Source organism: Polypterus senegalus, chromosome 15, assembly GCF_016835505.1.
Source record: "Polypterus senegalus isolate Bchr_013 chromosome 15, ASM1683550v1, whole genome shotgun sequence".
In the NCBI taxonomy this organism is placed as follows: domain Eukaryota; kingdom Metazoa; phylum Chordata; class Cladistia; order Polypteriformes; family Polypteridae; genus Polypterus; species Polypterus senegalus.
In genome coordinates, this window is record NC_053168.1 from 43,086,644 (window position 1) to 43,099,684 (window position 13,041).

The 13,041-nt window shown below is 34.3% G+C and overlaps 1 protein-coding gene across 2 annotated transcripts in view; it reads right to left on the reverse strand.

Moving 5' to 3' along the window:
• Nucleotides 1–13,041, reverse strand: part of kcnh8 (potassium voltage-gated channel, subfamily H (eag-related), member 8) — a 262,905-nt gene that overhangs the window by 77,529 nt on the left and 172,335 nt on the right. For both annotated transcript variants that reach the window (XM_039737375.1, XM_039737374.1), the window contains exon 8: nucleotides 10,054–10,251. In XM_039737375.1, coding sequence (XP_039593309.1) covers nucleotides 10,054–10,251 — 198 coding nt within the window. The remainder of the gene's footprint in view (nucleotides 1–10,053; nucleotides 10,252–13,041) is intronic.

Here is a 13,041-nt window from a genome sequence, read left to right on the forward strand (position 1 = left end):
GTAGAAGAAATGTAACAAGGGAACATATACAATTAAAAATTGGAAAGGGAAAATGATAAATAAACAAATAATAATAATTTAAAATAGCAATAAAGTAATCAGATGATGGAATAAATGCACCAAGAACCTTTATGAAAAGGTGACAGATGAGTAATCAAAGGAGAGATATGGTGTTTGCTAAAAGTGGACGTGGAAGTTCCTGATTTGCTGAGAACAGAAATCAAAGCAGCAATTCCAGAACTGAAGAATAACAAAAACCAAGCCCAGTGCAATGTGGAGATTATCAAATGATCAGTTTAATATCATATGGTTCCAAAATAATAGGAAACAATAGTTCAGGAATTCCTACATGCAACTAGAAAGATAAGTAAGGACAAGTTTGGTTTCAGGAAAGATTAAGTGTTGCAGAAGGGCTGTTGCTTATGAGAAGAATTTTGACCATGGCAACTTAGTCAAGTGGATGAAAGCACTTAGCCTTACACTGTAGGATTAAACTGCAGAGGCAGAAAAATAACGTAAATGGAAACAGTATGGCACAATTTGAAAAGCTAAAACGTGAATGAAGAACAGGCAAAGATGTGAGACAAGAATGTCCTTTGTCTCCTATCATATTTAACATCTACAGGAATACTCTAGAAATACAATTGTCTTAAAATAATATGAAATGAGAATAATGATAAGAAAAAAACCCTTAAGAAAAGAAAAAAGTACTAAAAAGAGGTTGTCTCAACAAAAATTTAAAATGAGAATGGTTAAGACTATCGAGCCCAGTAATTTTTAAAATGTACACAGTTTCAACGAGCCAAAAGGCAGTGAGACAGAACAGCACCCTTTGCATTATATGGTGAGCAATGTTGGTAGTAGTAGGGTGATGTACAGTGTTAGCCATTATGGATGAAATGAGAAGGCAAGCAAAATGACCCATTTTATTGGCTAACTGAACCAATTACAATGTGCAAGCTTTCGAGGCAACTGAGGCCACTTCTTATTGAACAATGAATCCTAGTTTGAATACAGGTTTTTTCAATATTTTTTCCAATTTATTTATTATTTTAGTACTTTGTTTGTTCCCTTCCGCCCTTTTTTGGTCATTAACTAAGCAATTGTGCTTGTAAGTTTCACTTGTCTTAATTTTGGGTTTTTGCCACATAAATTTTATTTTTTTTTCCAGAACATAGACAAATTCTATATATTTTTAAATGATTTTATTTAACTTGAGCCTTCTGTCTGTTTGTTTGTCTGGGTCAAAACTGATTTTAAACCCACATTTGGCAAAGTGAATTTCTTCAAATTGAGCATACGTGTTCAGTATTGATGACAATACAATAATCCATCAAAACCGATGCAATTACATAACAAATTTTTCCAAAATCAACGGTTATGCAATTCCAATTAATGCACACACAACAATGACGGAGAGAGAATACAGTGCAATATAGGAGCAGACAAGTGAGAGACTTATCAGATTGCCCCCACTTGCCTCTTCCAGTGAGTGGAGTGGGTAAATATGTGTGTCGACTTTACTTGTTTACTCTTGCGAAGGAGTAGCTTTGATGATCAAGTATTGCCATAAGCTTGCCATTCTATCATCGATATTTTTTACGCATCGACTGAGCGGTAATCCTATAAGAGCCTGAACAGTAAAACAGAGACCAGAATATGAATTCTTTTTAGTATTCAAATAATTCTGCAAAGAAAATATGTAATACTTTTAAAGAAGCTTCTCATTCATAAAAAATGATTAAAGAAATATCATTTACAAAATGCTCAAAGACTAAAAAAATAAAATATATAAAAAATGTTTATTTTAAGTAAAATGATTTTATTAACTTTACTTTTAAATGTACTAATTTTTGTGGGGTGCACATAAATTAATTCATTCAATCAATTAATAGAATAGCTACTTTCATCCTAAGATATAAAAAACAACATTGTAATTCCCCAACTTGCTAAACAAGTTTCAAAAATCATTTGAATCAATTAATTTATGCGCCCCACGATTTTATTTAGTCACATATAACCACGAAAATTGTGGTAAAAGAAAAATGTATTCTTTGCCTTTTAGTGCATTTTTAACTGAAGTAAATAAAAACATTTTACTTCAAAAAATGGTTTTTTATATATTGTAATTTTTTTTTGTTTTTGGACTGGAAATTCACATCTAATTCCAATCTAATTTTTTGTTGTGGCTCTGTTTTGAAAATTAGGATGAATTAGAGTATGGGCTCAGCAAGCTAATAAAAAAGAAAACAAAAAGTGACTGGAGAGGCGTAAATATCATTTGGGGTGACTGCTGTTTACTAATACAGCTCAATTTGTATGTGTTTTCTGATGGAAATGGCAAACCTCAATGGTAATGGAATGGTTTCAATTTTAAATAGATTTATTTCTCCCAGAGAGTCGTAAGGACATTGACAAAAGTGATCAAACATCCATCCCCAACATTCTGAAACTGTCAAACAACTGTTTTACATCAAACCCCTCAATAGTTCACTCCCACTAATCCTGGTTCTTTTTGTTAGGGTGTTCACAGTTTTCTACATAGAAACAATAGCACTCAAAGCAAAAGTTATGATATTTTGCTGTCTATTTCTATTCCTTGCCATCATGAGCAGACAAATATGAAGACATCCTGCACTGAAACAAATGTTAAGTAGAGTAGCAGCCAGCTTGCTGTGTGTGTTGATGTTGGTCTAATAGGTTGCATTTCTCTGACAAATTTGTTTACATTCATTTTACACATGTAAGGCACAAAGGTATCTGTACGATTCATATCAGATATGGATCTCTTGCAAATTATTATTATTTAATTTTTGAAAAAAGAAAAAACTATATGGATAGAAAGAAATACAGAAATATGGTAACAATATTATAAAAAAACCAACTATAAAACAACAGCACACACACACAAAACACACACAAGAATGACAAAAAATAAGAAAATACTCCTACATGGCTAATGATAACAAGTGTACTCACAGTGAGGCGTTATAAAGGCAAATTGTCATAAGGTTAAAGGGGCCCAAGTAGCATTTCTTGACACATTTCTGCTGTATTTAATAACATTGTGTCAGAGAGGATGTGTTTCATTATTTATAATGACCATCAGTTTTGTTTTCATGCTCTCCTCCGTAACTACATCCAGTGGGTCCAAAAGGTAACCAATAACTGAGCCTGCATTCTTAATTAGCTTATTAAATCAGCGGGGCTCTTCTGCAGTGATGTCAATGGCCCAGTACAATACAGCAAAGAAAATTGCATGGGCTATCACTGACAATTTTTAGAATACATAAAGGATATCACTGCCCACATTAAACAGTCTTCAAAGAAAAATGTGTCTGCTGTGCTCCTCTGTGTCACTTAACCATTTTAGCCAGTCACTGATGTGAATCCACCTCCAGATTCAGTTCTTCAATACTGATTGGGTGTTAATGCTCTTTAGTGTGGCAAAAAGGAAATAAGTTCCATGGCCTTGCTGATGTGATGTTACAGATAATTCAATTTACACAAAGAAAAAAAACTTTCCACCTGACTCCTGTGCTCTGTCACATCCCTCTTATCAATATATCAGATTAGTGTATAATCTTCTGAGAATGTTGCAACTGACCTGACTTGGTATTATATTTATATACCAAGGTGTATAAGCTGAACAGAAAATATAACAGGACAGTTCCTTGTGGTGCTCCAGTATTGCTCAATCCACATGGGAGACATAGTCCTTGAGCCTAACAGACTGTGGAAAGTCCATTATCCAGGACACCATAGGTTCATTCACCTGCATATCCTTGAGCTTACCCTCTTTACAGACAAAAATTGTAATTTTTGTAATTCAATTCAATCACTTTTAGCTGCAGTGTCAATTTCTCTCTCTTTCACCTCCCACCTTTCAGCATGTACCTCAACACTTCTCCTACTATAGAATCGTTTTCCACTCTGCCACAGCACAGCTTTGAATCAACTCCAGGGCTAACTTTCAGTCAATGCCTAGAATTACGTCCAAGATCAGTGCAGCCCTTCTTTGGCTACAAGAGACAAACAGCTAGAAGATTAAAGGGTCTCAAAGTTACATATTATCTCTGCTCCCTCCAGCCTTAGTCAAAGAAAGCCATCTTTTTTAGTTGCTATAAGATGGGATACTAGTCCTTCAAGGGACACACTGATACACACACCACCACTCATGTACACTGTAACAATTTGTATTTACCTGTCAACCTAAATTCACTGGTACAGGGGGTGGGGGTGGGGGGGCTAGGGAGTGGATACTTGGAGGAAACTATTGCTAATACATGAAAAATCTGGAAACTCCTAAGAGCAGCGAAGCTACGGCATTTTCTCTCTGGTGATGTGCAGTTTTGTGTGGTTTTATCACTAGTAAATTATTTTGTAAGCTTACACTACATTTCTGAATTTAAAATTATTTTGATTCATTATGTTTTTTGATTATTCAATCCTTCATAAACAGGATTTAAAAAAAAATCATTTATTTCATACATGTTATAGAGAAATGCATCATGAAATGTTCTTCAAAATTATGCACACACCATTTTTCAGTTTCTGTCACCAGCCATATTTGACAAGACTTACTAAAACAATATTGACACCATATTTCTCCCAATTACTACTGAAACTATGTTGATTCATTCAACAACATCACAGTTAATTAACTATCTGCTGCAGGGCAGAAGACACACGAGGCACACTCTCAGTATCATCTGGTCAGTTTAAAGGAAATAGAGGAAGCCCTGGTGCCCATTATAAAGTGCTGCAGGTCATGTTTAAATTAGTGCCCAAGTATAATCCATCTTGCGGTGGCAAGCAAACATCTCGATACTGGAATTAAAGGAGAGCATGGTCTCCTATGCTTGTCACTAACAGAGACTGCTTACAAAAAATTAACATAAAATGCCTACCTCAAGTCAGACAAAACAAATGTATAAAGATTTATTATTTTAACCAGAGGTATAACTTCTCAGGATGACATGTATTCCATACTGTGTAAAGAGAATTCAATAAGTCAAAAGCTGCAAAAACATGGAATAACCCCAATCATGCAATGAACCCTTAACCATAATTTATTACCTATATCGGACTTGTACATTATTTTACCCAAATGTTTGAAATATATTAGAAATATAATTTTGTAACACAGTGTAAAAATACTTCACTATATTATGTGGACAAAAATATTTTATGTGGACAATTTTTTATGTGAACATTTATTCATGCAGCTGTATGTTTTTAAATATTTTACAGTTATAGTATAATAGTTTGTAAGGAGAAGTAGTGAACTTTACAGTTTAGATATGTTACATTGGTAAATTACTGTATGCTAACTGATTTTTGTACTTAATAATAATGATAAATGCACATTTTGCAAATAATACTATATGCATTATTTATTTCTTAAAGTATTTTTCAATTATATTGTACCAAACCCCCATTTTTATCCTAAAATTTGTAATGTGACAATAAAAATGAAAGATTAGTGCAGTAATGTATACAGTACTGTATATAACATTATATTTTGTTACCAAAAATAAAAATATTATCTTCCTTGTAATTAAAGTAAAATGGGATTGCATATTAAACAATAATGTAAGAAACATTAACTGAGGTAGACAAAACATAAATATATATTTATTTTTACAAGCACATAACTAGTTATTAGTTGAATTCATATTTAATAATAAGCTAACTGAAGTCAAGTAATTTATTTTAAACTACATTCTACATAATAAATTACAGTGCCATCCATCCATTTTATAACTGCCTTATCCAGTTGAGGTATGTGGGATTCACAACATATCTGGTCAGCATTGGGTACAAAGGAAACACACCTAGATGGAGCACCAATCCATTGAATATGTACATGTGAGCAAACTTCTACATGATTTGGAAAGATTTCAAAAGTTATGTAAATGGTATGTTAATATACAATGTGGCTAACAGTGTTGATTGGCGAAATTCTCCAAAATGTTTTTCACAGTGAATATGCTATTTATGGTGATGACCTTGTTTGCAAAATATTTTCCCAAAAATTTGCCATGTGGCTGGCTTAGACCAAACTTTTTTTCCTAGCGCCCCATGATGCTTTATGAGGCCAGTGCACCATCACAGTTGTAGCAGCCAGACCTTTCATGCATGCATGCTGTAAGATTGTTGCCAATCTGCTTTGCACATACATGTGTGAGGTCACAACCTGACCAGTACTCCAGTCTTCTACCTTGCACGTGTTTTCATTTGAGAGGTATATTAGTAGACCATTGTTTTGAGTACTCCCACCAAAAACAGAACACTGATCCCTGTGTTGCTGCATCAGACTCTCCCATAGCATCACATGGTTAATTTGCATATATAATTAGCCATTTGTTGCCCTTACGAGTCAAAACAAGCCTTAAACGAGCCCTCCCCTCTCTCTTCTTGAGTCAGAATTAGATTCTGTAAAATAACAACAATAACCAAAGATTTATTACTATTGACAAGGCAATTTGAAGGAAGAAAAAAGTGCAAAGCATCTGCACAGATACATGGGAAACAAATAAGATGTACCACAACTTCAAACAATGGAACCCCATGTTGCCATTTTATGATACAGCCAATGTGTGCCCTGGACTAGACCTTTGTGACCGCAATTATATATATGTTTTTTTTTTGTTTCTTGTTTGCAACCGCTTGTTGTATTTTGTTTGTGGTTATGATTCCAGCTGGGTTTGTTGTTTGAGGCATGGTGGTGCATTGGCTAGCACCTGTGCCTCACCACACAGGTCACATTTTTGGCAACAATAATAGGTCTAGCATAGTTGGCAGACGCTCCTTTAGCCCTCAAGAATACATAAAAAGACTATTGCACCATTATAATCTCCCCAAAAGTTGTTCAGTTTTTCCTTTCCAAATATACAGGTATTTTAAGTTCCAGAGGTCTGTGATTTGGCTGCATGCACACCAAAGTAAACCCTGTTGTCTTCACTCACTCATGACTAGTGGGTAATAAGGTAATGCAAAGTTTTGCACTTATGCCTCACTGGTCCATTCACTTTGTGTGTTTTCATGTTTAGTATAAATACCTGCATGAAGATTTTCATGTTTTAAATTAACTTAAATTAAATTAACTTAAATTTTAAAAAAACTTGTTTTGCTTGCGTTTTCATTTTTGTTTGCAGTTTGAGACCAGATCAGCCAAGTTTGATTGAATGAGGATGTGTGGTGTACTGTATGTATGTTCTATCCAGGGTTAGTTCTTACCCGATGCTACAGGAATAAGCTCTGACTTCCTTCAAAGTTGCATTGGAATAAACAGGTTGTGAAAATGGATCAATGGTTAAAAAAATTAATGTGAAACATTTAAAGAATCATTATAAGTGTAGTTTTGTGTCATTCGTCTTTGTATAAAAGTCGGGAACCATATTATGAACAGCCCTACCAACTGTCCTCATTTGTATGCATTTCTGTTCTGATAAGCTTTCCGAAGATTAGTTTTGTATTACCATAAACTTTCAAAATCTTTTTTTGGTAATAATATAAATGTAGAAAAATATATTACACAACATAAACTTGCTGTTAGAATTTTGGAGAATCTGGCTATATTTTTTTGTTTCTATTAGTGTATTTTTCTGGCTTTGGTTGGGTTTCTTTTTCTTTGATTTGTTCTGTGGTAACTGTAATACCGCAGGTGGAGGTCATCTCTGCATGTGCTGTGAGAATGTGTTGCCATGCAGCAGGTGTTGTTGCCATTCAGGTACTTACATGCACTAACATGTGACATCTTGAATGCCATGATTATAAATTTATGTGTTAAACAAAGCATTGTATTTTGATGCTTTGTGTGATGATTTCAGAATCACATCAATAAAGTGTGTCAAACTCAGATCCTGGAAGGCCACAGGTTTTTGTTCCAGTCACTTTTTTTCTTTATTGAAGAACAAAACATTACAACAGACTGTAACTCATTTAAATAAATAATGTTAACATAGCATATGTACCAGTATGCTTCAAATTTATTACAAAGAAAAAACTGAGCATTCAGCGTACAGTACAAAAAGACAAAAAAAAACCCAGAGTAATACAAATAGAGAGCCCCATCTAAAATAGTTCTTTATATATAGCGAGTAGGAAAGTTAAGCACCAGCATAACATACCTATTATAGGATTACTTTGATAGTTCTTGCCACATTTTCCAAAAGGTCTGAATGGTTCCTCTTAAACAGAATTGAATTTTTTTCTAGTTTGAGATATAATACATCTCTTTCCCTCTGAGTTATAGATAGTGGATTGGAATTATTTCAGTTGGGCAAAATAGGCCTGCATGCTAGTTGTGTGGTTATAGGACACCATAAACAGTGCACTTTAATCCCATTTGCTAGTAGTCCAAATTTCATCATCAATGTGCTAGGAGTGATTTTAAAACCAGGGAGAGAGACACAAACATTTTTGCCCAAAATGATTTAAATGGAGAGCATTTCCAAAACATTTGGCTTAGCAATTAAGGAGCTTGACAACAACACTCAATGGACACATTTTAGACAATTTTAATCAAGATATACGTGATTTATTAATTTCTATTAGCCTCCTTGACATTGGCTCTGAATTCAACGCAATTACAATTAACCACGAGTCAGACTCGGGGTGACGGATATTGATCCACTCTACATTTTTACACCCAAATAATGGTCAAGACTATTCTGCTGCCATATAGTGGATGTAAAAACATCACGGTGCACAAAATCATTAGTATTTCCTATGTGTTTGAGTGGGTCAGAACCTCCAACTAAAACACAAAGACAAATGAAAAGCCAGAAAGACTTTTTTAGAATTAACTAAAACTGAAACATTGCTCAAATAGAGGAATAGTGATGACAATGTGAATTGGTCATCAGGCATTCACACATAAAGGGCAACTGATGCATAACACAAAACTCTAAGAGCAAATCTCTGTCATTTAACTGGTGAATTTGGTTGTAAAAAAATTCAATATGGTGGAACAGTATTCTCATGACAAAAATGCACAATAATTGTGGTCGAGTGCAAGGACAACCAGGACAATAAACCTCTAAGTGCTGTTTATAAAGCGGCAGCTATCAATGTTCGTGTTAGGGGAAATGTGGAAGACAGTAAGCCTTGTGCTGGTATTTTGCATGTTTCTGTTACACGTAATGACATTTTATCTTCAATGTTTTTGACTTGTTTTCCTGGGGTAAAAATAATGCTAAGGTGGCTACATGAATTATGGCATGCATGGCACCTATTGAACTAGAATGTGGTGTATCAATGACTGAGCTCCACTCCTATCAGAATTTTTAATTGAGAGACCTCTTTGCCATTCTTTCCTAGGATCACTAAAGAGTTAATTCTTGGAAATATTTGTCACAATGATACTATCTTGTTATGGGCATGCATTACTTCCCAAAGCAGAGGTTTTAGTGTATACAAATAACATATCTGTGCATACATAAAGCTTGAACAGGGTTTTGATAACGTCACAGAATAAATCTTACCTGGTTTAGGTTTAAAAAAATCTAAATTACCCATCTATTATTTTATCTATCTATATATCTCACCAAATCATTTTCTTAACTCGCCTATCCTGGGCAGGTTTATAGCTTGCTGGCGCCTGGCAGAAAATAGTGCAAGGTAGGAATCACTCCAAATGATCAACTAGAAAAGAATATAGTGTGTTGTATCCATATATTTTCAAACATACTTAAAACTGTAGTAAAATATTTAATGCTTCCATATAAACATTTACTGAATTAAATATTTTCTATTTATGGTATGACTTACATTAAATGTTAACTTAATGTAATATTTTTACTTTATTGTACTGTTATCTTACAGGCTCTGTTAAACATGACACTTGACTATTTAGGAGTACAAGCACAGACTGGAACATAGGAAAAAAACAAAATATAAAAGCTTGGATATTAGGGAAATTCTCATATATATATTTAACCTAAAATAGTAAATTCTATATTAGTTACATTTATTCTAATTGAAAATAAATGTTTATGTTTTAACAACACAGTTGTTTTGGTATCAAATACCTTAATGGTGACATACCCCCAATTAGCATTGTGCAGATTGAAAATATCTTTTCAGCATCAGTATTAGCAGAGACGTTCCCAAACCCAACACTGGTAAGGCTGCTTAGAGTGAAGTATAATGAGGCGATGTAGGCACTTCGAATGGTAGGACCTCCACGAGTATTATTATTAAAATATGGGGATTCCAATCTTTTTCCAAGCTCATGAAGCCAACCTTGGAGAAAAGAAAAACAATGTTATCAAGTGCAAAGGTTTTTTATCACTTTAGAAAATTATAACATTTGTAAAGTAATATTATAAAAATAAAAAGTTATGTGAATTATAACATTGTTATATTTCACTAAAAATTATATATTTTTTATATGTTACTTAGCCCATTTAGTTTATGATGGCCAAGAAAAAAAATGTAATCTCATGTTTTAATGCAGAAAAGAGATTTTTGATATTATACATACACTGCTGGGTGTCAAGGTGGCACAGTGGGTAGCGCTGCTGCCTCGCAGTTAGGAGACCCAGGTTCACTTCCCGGGTCCTCCCTGTGTGGAGTTTGCATGTTCAAAGACATACAGATTAGGGTCATTGGCAATCCTAAATTGTTTCTAGAGGGTGCTTGGTGCTGGCGCCCTGCCCGGGGTTTGTTTCCTGCCTTGTGCCCTGAGTTGGCTGGGATTGGCTCTAGCAGACCCCTGTAGTTAGGATATATTGGGTTGGATAATGGATGGATGGACATACACTGCTATTCAAAGCTTTATTTTTTACTTTTCATTCTCAAATTTCATGTCTATATCTCAGAGGTGCACCCATATCCCCCCCTCGCCCTGTCCGATTTTATTTGTAATCAGTCCAGTGGCACTTCCTTGGACTTTTCCAACTGCTGACAAAACTCCATACAGTAAATTATTCCAGATAAGGCCTTACAAGTGCAAAGTCAAAGTTAAGGATAACTTTCTTTTACTTGCTCTCAACAGAATTCTTTTAAAAACTTTGCCCTTTTCAGTTGTCTATTTTTATTTCAAATTGTTAGGAAAATTCAGTAGTTGCATTTTACATTAGCACAGAAGCATGGCAGCAAGTCAAAAATCTGAACATTTTTTTACCGACTAGCATTTCACAGCATGTCACCCAATATGTGTCTACTGGACAGCTTCTCACAGAAGCATGAAGAATTGGGGTGAATTGTTCCAATTCATGCTACCACTAGATGTCTTATTTATTTACTTCAGAGGATACACACCATCTGCTTTTTCTTAGCTTAACAGCTCCCTGTTATCTCATTCCAAATTTGTCTCCAATATCATTAAGATACTGTTTAGCTAAGGAAAATATCATGTTTAATGCATTGTAAGTTAATACCAAACCTTTTTGTATATCTGGACTCAGGTTATTTTATATGTGAAAACACTAACTGCACAAAGTCACTATCTCAGTGTGTGACATTCAAACAATATACAACTAAATTTAATGGGAAATAAAAAACATTTTTTAGGAGTAGATTTTCATTCAATTTCATATCATTTTAATCACTTCCCTCTCCTGTTTCCAACATCAGTGCTCAAGCTTAACCAATGTGTTCCTTTTGGTGTGAGTTAGTGGTCTGTCTAGCTATCTGACCACTGACAAGGGAAAGGGAAAATGTTCAAAAATCCTTTCCAAAAATGAGGGGGTAATAACGTTCATTAGGAGGAGCAATGCCACCTTATTTTCCCTGTGTCCCCGGGCCTGACCTTACATACTCTCTGATCTCTAAAAGCTCAGCTGACAGTGCAGGTGGCCCTTAAGACTAATTTATACTTTATGTGGAGACAAGCTTCCCATTTCCCATAGGCACAAACTAACACAGTCAATCAAAAAGAAGAAAAGCTCACAACCTCATCCCTACATACACAGTAGAGATGCAAAAATGTTGTGCAGAAAAAAAAATTGACATAATCACTCGATTGGTCCAACATGTTTCACACTGTTGTTGATTACTTTGTGTTGGTTCTTACTATACTGTGCTGATAAAGACTCGAACACATAATGCAATGTCATTCCCTGTTAGAGGAATCACAGACCACAAAATCTTTTGGCTGCTAGAGGTTAAAAGGGGTACTCTTTATAAATTGAGATACCGCATTTCCTCCCGAGAAGAATATTAGATTCTTAATTTTTTTTTGCATTTTTGAATATCGCTGTTCACTGAAACACTTGGTATAGAAGTATTCACAGTATTTATTTATAGTTTCAAACCAATAAAATGAAATTGTTTCTATCATGTAGACGTTGTCAACATTGAATTGTACAGTAATTACTTAAGGCTGTATCAAAACGTATCAACTTGAAGTAAAGAACAAAAAAAAAACTGTGAATAAAGTTACTTTATTAGTTATACTAGTTGTTTTAAAAAGATTCAAACTAAATCTGACTTTAGCTTAAAAATGACAAAAATAATGAACAAACAAGACTGTAACAACAGTCAAATTTCACTGAATTACTGTACTTCTATTAATGTATGTAATTTGCTTTACTATGTTTGTGTGGTTACATTTGTTTGTCTCCTGTATTTTTTATTTCAAATGGAAGATGTCACTAAAGGGCGAAGCAGATAGGACTTTCATAAAGACAGCTATGATGAACAAATGAAACAAAAGTAGTGACACTGATGTCAAAATAACATAGAGCACCTAATTTTACCTGCAGATTAAAGAATGGAGAAAATGAAATGTATTTTTTCTTCTTTCCTTTTCTTAGAACCTGTTTTGTAAACTCTTTACAGACAGTCTTCGATGGTAAGAAAGAGTCTGAAATGGTTATTATTAAAAGGATAAACAAAATCAGGTTTGCCTGCCACAATACACCAGTCAGAAAGTCAAAGAGGTTGCAGTGGCACAGGCACAACTAGCTGCTTTTCCAAGGATTTGTCAATTAAAAACCCAACAAATTTACATTTTATTTTATTTTGTTCTTGCCCTGTCATAAGTACCACGTTCAGCAAATGGCTAGTGTAATATAAAATCTAATTAGA